The 13503-nt window shown below is 40.4% G+C and overlaps 1 protein-coding gene across 1 annotated transcript; it reads right to left on the bottom strand.

The window, feature by feature from the left end:
• Positions 1-3322: 3322 nt before the first annotated feature.
• Positions 3323-4844, bottom strand: LOC132015141 (E3 ubiquitin-protein ligase KCMF1-like). The gene is given in 1 exon segment (XM_059395781.1): positions 3323-4844. A coding segment is annotated over 1 exon segment (1140 nt). The 5' UTR covers positions 4794-4844; the 3' UTR covers positions 3323-3653.
• Positions 4845-13503: the final 8659 nt, after the last annotated feature.

Below are 13503 nucleotides of genomic sequence, written 5' to 3'. Positions count from 1 at the left end.
TCTCTCTCTCTCTTTTTTTTTTTTTTTTTTTTGTTGCTGTTGTTGCTGTTGTTGGCAGTACAGTAGAAAGCTTGTAAGTTCAGATGTAAAGGAGCAAAACAAATACTTTGGACAGGTCTGGGATTAGATTCTAGGGACATCTTTTACTTCCACCATAGAAAAATCTCCAAATGGTCCACCCTAACTCTATAGGATTTGAAATAAGAATGTCAAGATGGAGTCTATGTCTTACTGCCCACTATGTCCTGTGCATATATTTCTTTAGAGAACTTTTTGTGTGTGTGTGTGAGAAAACAGGCTTTTTAAAAACACGACAAAGGTGTCTCAAGGCCTTTAGTTAAAATACCATAAAAAATCTCATTTCATTGTGTTAGAACCAAATTTTCCTGGCTTACTATTGAAGCTTTCAGATATTCAATAATCAAGATATTTAAATTTTATTAGAAAATATGTACCTTTTTTAATAATGTGATCAGAATAGATTTCTTATGAGCATTTCTAAGTTTAATTTTATTTTTAATGATTTTACTTATTTATTTATTTGAGAGAGAGAGCACAAGCAGGGGAAGAGGCAGAAGGAGAGGGAGAAGCAGGCTCCCTGCTGAGCAAGGAGCCCAACACGGGGCTGGATCTCAAGACCCTGAGACCATGACCTGAGCAGAAGGCAGATGCCTAACTGACTGAGCCACCAGGTGCCCCTTATGAGCAGTTTTTAATCACTGTGTGTTTGTGATAAATAAACATCTGTTTGGTAATGCCAATATATTCATAAAGCATAGAGATATTCTCTTGGTTATTAATATATACTATAAAATTTCAGGCCAAATCAAAGTTTTGTTTTTGTTTTTGTTTTGTTTTTTGTGACTTCTCAGAGTTGAGTAGAACATGCCTAAAGAAAATGCAGAAATTGGACAAATCATTACAAGGTGAACACACCCTGTGATTATTGTCCCAGTCAGGAAATAAGACATAAGAGTCCCTCTGGAGATCACTTGTATGACTGTTACTATTTGGTGGCCTCCCCTCCAAATGAACACAATTTTAGTTCCAATACCATCAGCATTTGCCAGTTTTTAGATGAACCAAATCATACATTTTTTTTGCTTCATATTATGTTTACAACTTTCACTCATGCTGTTTCATGCAGCTTTGTTCATTTTTATTATTGTACACCATTGTGTTGTATGAATATGTCACAATTTATTGAAGCATTTTATTGCTGGATGCTTTTATATTGTCTACTGTTTGGGATGATTATGACTAAAGCATCTATGCACATTCCTATAAGTATCATTTGAAATACATACATATACATTTTCTTCTGGCTTATAACAAGTGGAACTCCTGGGTCATATTCAACTTGAACAGATAATGCCGGATGGTTTTGTAGAGTAGCTTTGTCAATTTATGCAGTCCTCGGTAATCCATGTGGTTCCATTTGCCTCCATTCCTCACTGCACGAGGTACTATTAGTTCTTTTAACATTTGCCATTCTGCTGTGTGTGAAGTTGTATTAAGCTTAGCTTTAAATAATGTTTTCATGATTTCTAATAAGCACAAGAAGACTGAGCATTAAGCATGTATATGGCCTTTTTGTGAAGTGCTTGTTCATGTCTTGTGCTCATTTCTAAATTCTGGTAATAATTCTTTTATTAATTTCATGAGGAACCTATGCTCTCCAGTTGATAGCCTTCCTTTTCACTCTTCCAAATGGTACATTTTGATGAACACAAGTTCCTCATTTTAGTGTAAAGCTAGGTGGCATCTCTTAAGATTTTTTAAAGTTTTTTTGTTTTGTTTTGTTTTGTTTTGTTTTGTTTTGTTTTGTTCTGTTTTGTTTTAACACAGAGAGAGGGAGACAGAGCAGAGGCAGGGAGAGAGGGAGAAGCAGGCTCCCCACCCAGTAGGAGCTTGATGTGGGACTGGATCCCAGGACCCTGGGATCGCAACCCCAGCCGAAGGCAAATGCTTAAAAGACTGAGCCACTCAGGTGTCTGGGTAACATCCCTTTTCTTTACAGTGTTTTTGATATAGCTGACCTTGGTTAAGACCTCTTTACCTAACATATTTCATGATGACTTTTTCATATGCTATCTTTTTTATTGTCTTAGCTTTCACACTTTCATCTTTAACTTAGCAGCTGTCAATTTTTGTTTTTGATATGAGATGAGGTGTAATTTTTAACTTTTTGCACATTAGCATTCAGTGTAATTTATTGGGAAGAGCACTGTTTGCCGATGGTCCACACTGTCACATTTATCTTAAATAGAGCTCTTATCTGGATTTATTTATTTATGTGGACTCTTATTTAATTGGCTTATTGGTTATCTTTGGATTAACAGGACCCTCAATCACTATAGCCACAATAAATCTTAATACCTAGTGAATATGTCCTTTTTCTTTGTTCTTTATATTAGTCTTAATTACTCTTAGTCCTTTAGGTTTCAGGAATTTTAGAATCAGTTTGCAAATTCCATACATATAAAGAAAGTTGCTGGAATTTTTATGGTGATAGCATTGTATGTCTTTTTTTTTTTTAATTAAAAGGCTTTACTTTTTATGCCAGAAAAAACCCAATAAATAAAAGGTGCTAGAGTTAGCATTAAGAATTTGGTTGTGATATACTGACAAAATCTGGGAAGGCAAATCCTCAAAGCTCCCCTGATCTGATCTGTCTCAGCAAACTATGAAGCAAGTACATAAATAACGCAAAATATGATTGAGAATGTGAGATTTTCAAAAACAAAGACAACATAATTCAGGTTAACTTCGTTGAACAGTGAATAAATGAAATTCATCTACACCTGAATAAAACATATTTAACAATTGAAAAAAATTGTCAACAACCACAACAAGTAAAAACTTTAAACACATATGAACAGGCTTTGTTTTGAGGGCACATGGGTGCCCCGCAGCAGATTCCAACAGTCGCTTTACTGGTGTGTCTTCTACAGATGAGTTTAAAAAGAGACAGGTTGAGCTCCATACAGGTAGGATGACTAACAGGGCGACAGGACAGCCACACAAGGCAGAGTGCGACCCCTGGCTACGACCCCCAGACTCGGCTGCAGAGCTGGCTTTGTGTGTAGGAGGCACACAAGAAAGGTGACTCGGGCGGACATTATTCAAAAGCTACTTCGCCATGTAACTCTTCTGCCGTGTAACCATTGAATAATGCTCAGGAAAGCTTTGGGCTTTTTATGTTTGTTTAAGTTTTACTCCTTGTATTTCATTTTTTAAATAACAAGGTCACTAAAACTCATGCACGCTGCAAAAAACCTCATGCAGTAGTTAAGGTAAACCATCCAAGCAGTTTTTATTCATTAATATCCATAAATACACACAGCAGCTTCATTAGAGATTTCAATTTTCCTCTTCAGTTTGAATGTGGAGTATTAGGAGAGCCTTTTGCATGTCAAGGTACAGGAAGCAGAGATCACCCCTGCACTGCTACCTACATTTACCTGCTAGAAGTAAAAATTAGTTAAGTGGAAATGATTATCATATATATTTTCTCTCTTCCTTTGAATGTACACAATGTAACAAGAGTGACAGACCTGAAATTACAATCACCAAACAAACCCAAGATAGTTGTTGTCCACTTTCATTGGCAAATACAGCACAGAGGACATTGTCTGCGAATTGGGATGTCATCAAAGAGGAGGTGGTGGAGGCTCATTTCCTTTATTACTCTCTTTTAAATTTAGGTTTTCTAAAGCAACATCTAAAGGCATAATATCTACACAGCCCATAGCACCAAAATCTGCCATCTCCCCCCGTTCATCCTCGTCGGAGGACGAGCTCTCTTCACGCACTAAAGTGGACAGAAGGAGCTCTTGGACAAACAGGCTGCGGTCTGCGCGCTCACCTTCCATGGACTGGCGCTCTGTTTCTGACATTTTAGGATCGTTCAACCTTGTTAAAAGAAACTGGGAATTCTGGATAGTTTGCTGACTGCTTTCTGTGTTAGCCGTGTTGGTTGTTGCCGTGGATTGTGTGATTGTAGTGGTGACACTGCTCGTGTTAGTACTCCAGGTTGCTTTGCGTGCGGTCTCCAGGTGTTGCCGCGCTGCCGGGGCGCGCTGCTGTTCCAGCTACAGCTGCATCTGCAGTTGTAACTGAGAGGCGGAAGGGCCGGAAGAATTAAGCTGTCCTCCTGCAGAACGTCTCACTCCTGATAACTGAGATAAAAGCTCAGCTATAGGATCCATGGCTTCCCTATTGCTTGGAGAATATGAACTCTGAGAAGAAGAAAGTCCACCAGTAGAACTGCTAGTAAAGTGCATGTTTGATCTACGAGCACGAGGACCTCCTAATCCCCGGCCAGGGTGAAACATTCTACGTACATGTCGAACACCACTCGATTCATCTAAGTCTCTAGGGGCTCTGTGTTCAAGCGTAAGATGAGCTGCAAAGTCGTCTGTGACATGATTGGGATCGCCTCCAGGTAATGCTGCACATATTGGACAAATCACTTCTGTTGATGTTTCTGCATGTTCAGAAGTAACATGTTCTTGAAGAGATGTCTCCGTATAGCCGATTTTTCCACAATAGGGACAAGTAAAAGACTGTGGCTGCTCTACAGAGAAAGCTTCCCCACCATAGTATAAATCAAAATCTACTCTTGTTAATATGCACTGCATCGGGTCGTCAGTTGTATGCCTTGTTGTTGCACCACTTTCATAACAAGATGCACAAAGATCATAATCGTAGCAAATTAAACACTTATATCTGCGACCTCGAAAATTTCCTTTTAAACATGCATCACAGCTGACACCTTCATGTCGGGACATCCTAGTTCAGACGGTGGGGGCACGGCTCCTCCCAGGCTCTGGCTGCAGTGTCCCCGGCGGGGTCCCGGTGCTGCCCGCGCCGGCCGGCTGACTCCCACTTGACTCCCGGGCTCGGCCACGGGGGCGGGGTGGGCAGGGGAGTGCTCCCGCCGATAGCATTGTATGTCTAAATCAATTTTGAGAGGATGGAGATTTCTACAATACTGAATCTTTCAATCAATGAAACATGATATCTAATTTAAGTTTGATTTAATTTCTGTCAAGGTAATTTTTAAGCTTTTTAGTGCAATCTTGTCCATTCTTCATAGATTTACTCATTGACATGAGAAGTTTCTGAAGCTATTATGAATGACTTCATTTAAAAATGTTGCTTTTCATTAATTTTTCCAATATCTAGATATAAATTTGATTTTTGTATATAGACTTTATATAAAATACCCTGGTAAATCTATTTATATATTTTTTCCTTTGAGAGGGGTAGCTCTAATATTTCAAGTTTCTTGAGGTAATCTAAATAAAGCAGAAATCTATTTATGCATTTTTAAAGAATTACTAATATATTATTTATATCATTAGATAACATAAAAATATTTTTAAAAGCTTCTCATATATAACTGACTCCAGTATGATATAATTTCCATATAACTCTGATGAGAATTTTTTTTTGTAATCGCATAGTATTTTTGTTATTTTTAAAAAGTTCTTTTTAGGAAAGTTGAAAGAAAAGCACAATTCTCCTAAACTTACCTATCTAATATTCACATTTGACAATATTTGCTTTCTGATTAGACATAGAGGAAAGGAATTATTTTTGCCAGTTATTTAAAAATGCTTTTATGAAACTGCTAAAAACAAGAACTTTTACATACATCGCCACAGGATGATTTTCATAGCTAAGGAAAAGAGTGTTAATTAAATAACATCTTCTAAGATACTTGCATATACTTCTTTTTTTATTTAAGATTTTATTTATTTTTTTGAAAGAGAGAGAGCACAAGTGGAGGGAGGGGCAAAGGGAGAGGGAGAAGCAGACTCCCTACTGAGCACAGAACCTTATGTAGATCTCCACAGGCATGGGGCTGGACATAGCGCTGGACCTGGGGCTGGACCCACTCCCTGGGGGACTTGACACAGAACTTGCTTCTGGGCTCAATCCCCAAACCCTGAGATCATGACCTGACCTGGAGTTAGATGTTTAACTGACTGAGCCATCCATGTGCCCCAGTTGCATGTCTAAAATATTCTATAGCTGTTTTTTAATTCAATACACAAGCATAGTTTTAATTTCATTTGGTTTACATCTCTCTTCATGCTTTTTTCTAAAACCTAAAATGCTACTCTTGTGCTTCTGTTTTTATTTTTTCTCAGAAGTTTGGAAAGGTGTAAAAAACACGTTTTTCTGTAGAATACCCTATATTTTAGGTTTGTCTATGATTATATACAGGTTAAATATATTGGAAAAATTAAAATAGAAGTGATGTGTATTCATTATTGAATCACATCAGGAGGCAAATTGTATTAGGTCACTTATTTAAAATTAATGGATAGGCCCTTTTGACTATTTATAAAAGTATCTTCTGCAAACTAGGACATCATTGTTTCATTTGTAATCCTCTTGAGTTCATTCTGTTTTCTTGTCATATTCTGTTAGAACCTTCAGTAATAGAATTGAAAGCAAATAATGACAAGGAGCATTCTTGTGTTCTCAACAGAAATGTATTACAACATTAGGTAGTGCGTACTGTTCTTTTTTTCTTGTTTTAACTTAGCTTTGTTTTTGTAGATTAAGGATTCCTTTTCACAACTCTACTTCGGTGGAGCGTTGTATTAATGTCTATTGGGTTAACTGTATCATTTTTGTTTCCTTACACTGATATCCTAATGTTAAACTAACCCAGAGTTTATAGAGTAAAATGGACTTGATTGTGACAGAGTATCTTTGTATATATTAATAAAAATACATATTTTGTTGTTGTTAATATTATTATCATCACATTCTTATTCATTTAAAGAGCTGAAACTGCAAATGTTCTTTCTTTTGGATTCTTGTCTGGTTTTGATGTCAAATTCTGCTCTCCTCAGAAAAAGAGGAAACAGAGAGAGAAAGAAAGGAAAGAAGAAAGGAAAGGGAGGAAGGAAGGAAAGAAAAGAAAAAGAAAGAAAGAAAGAAATGGAGAGAAGAAAAGAAGGAAGGGGAAGAAAGAAAGAAGAATAGAAAAAGAAAGAAAACAAAAAAAAAAGAAGGAAATGAAAGAAAGAAAAGAAAAAGATTGGTCAGAATGGTGTTGTGGCAGGTGGCGTGGCCCCAGTGTTCTAATCTGTCATTGTGCTTTTCTCAGTTTTCCCACCATCCTGAATTTATTATTTAACATTTTGACTTTCAGTTTTTTGGAACTTTGACTCTGGCCTGCTTCATTATCAGTCAGTGGCTTAAAGCCTAAAGCTGATTTTTACTAGGAAGTAATCTGCCCTGAGTTCGCTGAGCTCCAGGATACCAGTAGTGGCCGTAGTTACGTTCTTCCAATGATCTCCTCTTTGATTTGATTTTGTGCTTGTTCAACCTCTATCCCAACGGATGTTCTCCTCACTCCTGTGTTTCGAATCTACTCCAGGCTTTATTTGTTTATCCATAGCCAGAACAGATTCCAAAGTTCACCAACTTAATTGTGTCCTGGGTTAATGTCTTTGATTATCCTTTGTTCTCATAGTCAAACAGATCCATGTCACCCACGATAGTCCAACATTATTTTATCTTGTTCTTTTTACTGCCCCTCCTAAGCTGCTGTTGGCATACCTGTGATTATCAGATCCACCACAATTTCATGCTATGCAACTCTGGCCACGGTTTTAGAGACACTTGGCAATGTTCTTGTCACCTCTAATTGATTCATTATAACTCTTCTCTTAGCAGCTGTTCAAGATAATCTCCGCTGTTCTCATATCCCCAACCTACTCGCACACCACACTCCGGGTAAAGGTTCTGGTTCCTATTTCACTATGAAGATAGATGACATTCTACAAGCTACCATCTGTATGATGTTTCTAAAATTAAAGAAATACATTAATCACATCACTCCTATTGCCATTATCTGGCTGCAGCTGATGTCTTTAGACACTTACACCTTTTAATGCTTTGTTTGGATTTCTTCAGCTCTCCAACTTTGACATGCTTTCTCTTCCTTTCTTGCCTCTACTCCCCCCTTCCTAGAATTTTATTTACTCTTTTCTCTATTTATCTCTTCCCAGCACAGCCTTTAAGATTCGGCTCAAATGTCATCTTCTTGTGATATCCTTCCCTAAGCCGATTTAGATGCAGCTGTCCATAATGCCAGCACTTTGGTTCCAAAACCAGCTTGAACGTGCCCCTAACTATATTCATCCCTAGTATATACTAAGCAATTGGAAGGACAAGATGAGTTTCTATTTTATGACCATTTTCTTCAAGCCTGTCATTCTGCCTAACATAGAATAAATATCCAGATTATTAATATATTAAAATGTTAATATAGTAAAACTGAACTTTATTAGCAACCCTATCAAAATGTATTAATAGATTTACGAAAAACCTCATTTCTTCTCTTCCTCATTGTTTTCTTTTCCTTTCTTTTTTTATCTACTTTATTTTTATCTGCTGCCCCTGTATCCTTCACTGTCTTATTACAAAAACATCAGATCCTGTGAGCCTGTGGTCGACTGATTTCTCAACGGATTGGTGCATAATCTGTTTTGTGTGTGTGTGTGTGTGTTTCTGTTTTGTGCCTACTTTATGTAATGTCTATTATTGATTGATTAACATTGGACTTAGCACCAACAGTGCTAGAAATGCTTGCACAAACTTTATCTGATACCCATATTTTCTCCATGAGCCACATCAGACTTCTGCCCTTAAAGACCTGAGATGACACTTGAGCATGGTGCTTCAGGGCCATCGCAAGAAGGGAACTGCTTAACACAACACAGGAATTACAGAAACTGGGAACTAACCAGACCACAAAAAGAACATTAGTTTATGGTATGAGAGTGGAAACGATAGAGCTGGGAGCCTACCCTTTGGGTGATTTATTATCACACCCTTAGCAGCTTCCCAGGTGAGATCTGAAATCAGCCCCACTGGTGGATGGTAGGGAGAGACTGAAGAAAGAGATGGACCACCCCATATAGGCAGGCAGCAGCTAGAATGAGGAAAGGGACTTACATACAAAGTGGGTGTTGGGTGCCACAAGATGAGAGCATCTCTGCCCCTGCCCATGGCAACTTAAAAGCCTCAATTAGGTTCAGTCCTAATGTACCATCCAGATGGCTCCCAAACCACATTATGAGCACAAGGCTGTGTCCTTGGGGAAGTTTTCAGGGCTGGGGAAGACAAATGGGATGCACTTTACACAGACAGGGAGAAGGATGAGGACCCTCTGATTGCCGGGATCCAACTCAAGGGTCAAACTGTAGTCCCATTGTCTCAATGACCTCCCTTAACAATAATGTTTTCCAGGGTTAAGGTGATGCTTCCTTGATGACCTTCCCTTCTTGTGACCTGCTCTTTCAATCTCTTATGCCTCTCTCTCCTGCAGTGTGCCCTACATCATCAAGAAGGAGTTTCCCTACCATGGAGGTGGCTTCTTAGAGGTTTCCTGGCTGCACTGGAGGCAGAGGCCACAGCAACAATACAAGCACACAGAAGATTAAAATAATGATTCCCAAAATTAGTCACAAATTTTTCCTCTTAAGAGTCCCAAAACCACTCCTCTGAACCACTGACTGATGAGGTCTCCAGGACTGGGGGTGTCAAATCACTCAGAACTTTCACATGTGTCCTCACACTACTTAAAAAACAGGATACATTAGCAGACTCATCATATATGAACATACAATATTCTACGTGGATAATGATATAGGTACTTCCTTATGAGGCAGTAATAAAAGCTAAGGCCATCGTATTTTGGAGGATGGCTTTTCTTTTCTTCCCTTTTTAAAAATTTTATTTATTTGACAGAGAGAGAGATATCACAAGTAGGCGGTGAAAGGGGTGGGGAAGCAGACTCCCTGCCGAGCAGAGAGCCTGATGCAGGTCTCAATCCCAGGACTCTGAGATTATGACCTGAGCTGAAGGCGGAGGCTTAACTCTGTGATCCACCCAGGTGCCCCGAGGATGGCTTTTCTTATCAGAGACATTTCAGTGTTCAGTAATGATGGGCCTTGTAAGCTATCATTTAAGTCTAAAGTAAGGGCTTCCATGTGTGCTAGAATAGATTCTCCCTTGTAATCAGGGGAAACCCATGGTGTAACAACCCAAACAACCAGGTGGAAGCCATGACCAAGGATTTGTGCAACACAACTGCTGGGTCCCATCCAGGGCTACCCAGTAAATACCTGCGTGGTATGACCAGTTACTGCCACCATCACTATCCTTTAATAGGAGGGAATGACCACACAGTTCTGGGATATTACATCATTTCTGGCACAATTAGATTGGTTCTACTTAGAGGGATTTTTCTGTTCCTAAGACAGGTGCCCAGATGTTCAAATGTCCATAAGCTGCAATGAGCCACATAAACCCATTCCCAAATCTGAGCATACCCACACATGGACTTAATAGTGGTATTTCTAGGACTTTTCCAGCCAGCCACTTGATGGGCTGCCAGTATAGTTTGACTGACAGAAAAGAAGACCCATGCCCAGTGTCATCGATAGTGTGTGCCACAGTCCATTTTTCTGGATGAGTACTAATGATAACAGATGCATGAAAGTACTGGTCCTACTTTGTTCTTCTTTAATGTACCTCATTAGGACCTTCCAATCTCTACCTTGGAGGAGCGACACCCACCATGGCCATCCTGACAAACTAGAGAGGGACGGCTAACGACATAACCAATAGTTGGACGAATGTCTTTGTTGGGCACATAAACAGACAATCTGTAAACAGATATTTCCATCAGGCATCATCCTGTGGCCACAGGTGCAACAGATTTCTAAGGTCAAGAAGACAGATATTTAGTAGGAATTTGTAAGAGGAGGTCTTCCTTCTTCTATAAGAATTACACTTATGGCCTAATCCTTAAATGTTAATGTGGTTTCAGCTTTGCGAATTTGACCAGGTGATGCATACCATACATTTGGGCCAGGGGAGGCAGCGCTGTCAGGTGTGAGGTAGGGGATATGCCAGACCAGGATCCCCAACTTTTCCCATCTATGAATGGTGCAAATTCCATTCTAGACACAGTGAATTTCAGCAGGTCTGGTTTGCAGCAGGACATAGAGATCCTTGTGGCTTCTGCTCTCCCAGGGGTGAAAATTAATTCATTCATCGTGGCAGGATGTATCACAACGAATTCCAGTAGATAATCTCTGCCCCAGACGTGATGGTGCCTGTTGTTCTCAGCAGCGTGGCACACCAATCCACGGTGAGAGTCAGGACAACAGGTCCCCTGTGACTTTCACAGGACTGGTGTCTCAACCAGGGTCCCCAGTCTGACATAAGAGGCCCCATAGGAAGTCATTCAAATGTATCAAAGCCTGAGACAATACTTCAGTTAACTCAACAAAGTTGATTCGACCTGTTAGTTCAATCAGCTACATTAATATTCCTTTTTTTCTACTAACCCTGCTGCTTGTGGATGATAGAGGGGATGGTTTCTCAGTTCAGGATCGTGGGATTTTCCTCAGTTGGACACTTCCTGGTCTTTGAAATGTGACCCCCTGATCACTGTGTGTTCAATGAGAGCATCCATACATGGCACTTGGCTTCTTTAATCCCCTAACGGTGGCCCCTTGTTTGCGTAGCAACAGGGATAACTTTGGTTTAGGCCAGCAAAGGTGTCCTTACTTTTTTTTTTTTTTTTTTTTTTTTTTTTTTTTTTTTTGCCAATTTGCCAATCCTTCCCTGCTTGAACCTTTGGTGAATGCCCCAGACCACTTTGGCTTGAGCATTGCTAAGAACACAGGGCTCTTATTGCCTTAGCCAAGTCACTGTATTTCAGGGTAGTCCAACATCCTTGGCACTGTGCCATCCCACCTGGCCACTGAGGAGGACACTCCTTCTGTACTTAGTCTCCATCTACTGAAGGGTCAGTTGCCGGGTCTTGTTATTCCCAAGCTAGGACAGCATCTTCCTGATTGTCAGGCACTATCAGTGTCTTCTAAGCAAGGTTGTAGAAGAAAATGAAGACTCCTGCAGGTGGACCCAAATGGCCCCAAACACATCCTGGCCCCACAATGGCTTATTCATGATCATCTGTCCCTTGGCTTCCTATTATCCAAGCCCTGGTTTTAATCCTTGTAGAATAGCCTAACCGTCTGTGCAGAAGGTTAATGTTTAGGTCAAGGCTCATGACTGATCACCCGGCAAACCATTCTTGAGTTCACTCCGCCGGCCGCTGAGGTTTGCTTCTGTTTCCACACAGATGGGATCAGTGTTGGGCTGAGCAACTGTTGTCCCTGTAGGTGGGTTGCCAGAGTAGGGTCATCTGTACCCCAGGCAATAGCAGGAATTTCCCCTGATCCTTCCCTACAAGCCACAGGGGCTGCCATGGGAATGGAGACAGGGGCATCTGGAGGGGCTACATCCTCTTCAGACCGATTTGCACCCTCATTTCTAGAGACTGTGGAGAGGGTGGACAGGGTGCTCCTCTGCTGTGGATAGGCCACTTAGTCAAAATAAAGGTTTGAGCCATGGTATACATAGGTCAATGGAATATATTTTTAGCCCATCCCTTAATAGGCAGGGAAACTCTTATCATGATATGCTATTCCTTTGTGAAAGGCTCTACCTGGAAGAATGCTAGGAGCTATGATTCTATGTGGGTACATTGGGTTTCTGCTTCCTGCTGGAGCCCGGACCAAAATCCCAGGGATACTCTCTCCTTTTAACTCTGTCATCTCCACAGTACCTGACCTGTACCTTCCAGAGACACAGACACATCTGACTTAGAATGCTTGGAAGATGCCCAGAGGTCCAGAGCTTTAACCTGTTTCACTAGAGTTTTTGTCTTCTCAAAGGTGGCTTGCTCCTCTGACTCAAAATTCCACATGCCCTTTCTTTACCAGGTTGTTAAGGGATGGCAGCACTGGGTCAGGTAGGAAATAAAACTCCTCCGAAAATCTCAAAATCCCTATCAAGTCTTTATCTCTTTCACATTCACAGGGGTTGGATAAGCTTGCAGAGTTTGTTTTTTCTTTTTTTTTTTAAAGCTTGTACTTTTTCAAGCATAACTTCTGGAGAAATGCAAGTCTTATCCAACCCAGATGCGTTTTAGAAAATGTATGGAAGTGCCTGGACTTTGAATTTTCTGGGGGTCACTTCCCATTCTCTCCCAGGTGCCCCAGCAAAGCCTACAGTCTGTCCTGCAACAGAGACAAGTCTTTCATGAGAACATTATGTTCTCAGTGTAATAGTCCCATCTTACTGAAGTGGGAAAGGACAGGTCCTAGGCTACCATCCTGACATATGGTAGGACTCTGTAGGTAACACTGGGGAAGCACTTGAAAGGTTTGTTGTTGCCCCCCACCCCATGAAGACAAATTGATGGGACTCAGTTCCCAGAGGTATACTGAAAAAGGCTCGTGCTAAGTCCAGACCAGCATGATACCCTCCTAGGACCATGGACAAGGTATCTGAGGTACTGGGAAGGTAGGACACAGCCAAACAGATGGAACACAGCCTCGTGCACAGTTTGACTTTGTAAGACACCCATGCCCATATGTTCTTTGGTATTAG

Source organism: Mustela nigripes, chromosome 4 (assembly GCF_022355385.1).
Source record: "Mustela nigripes isolate SB6536 chromosome 4, MUSNIG.SB6536, whole genome shotgun sequence".
NCBI lineage: Eukaryota > Metazoa > Chordata > Mammalia > Carnivora > Mustelidae > Mustela > Mustela nigripes.
This window is presented reverse-complemented; position numbering and strand designations above follow the sequence as displayed.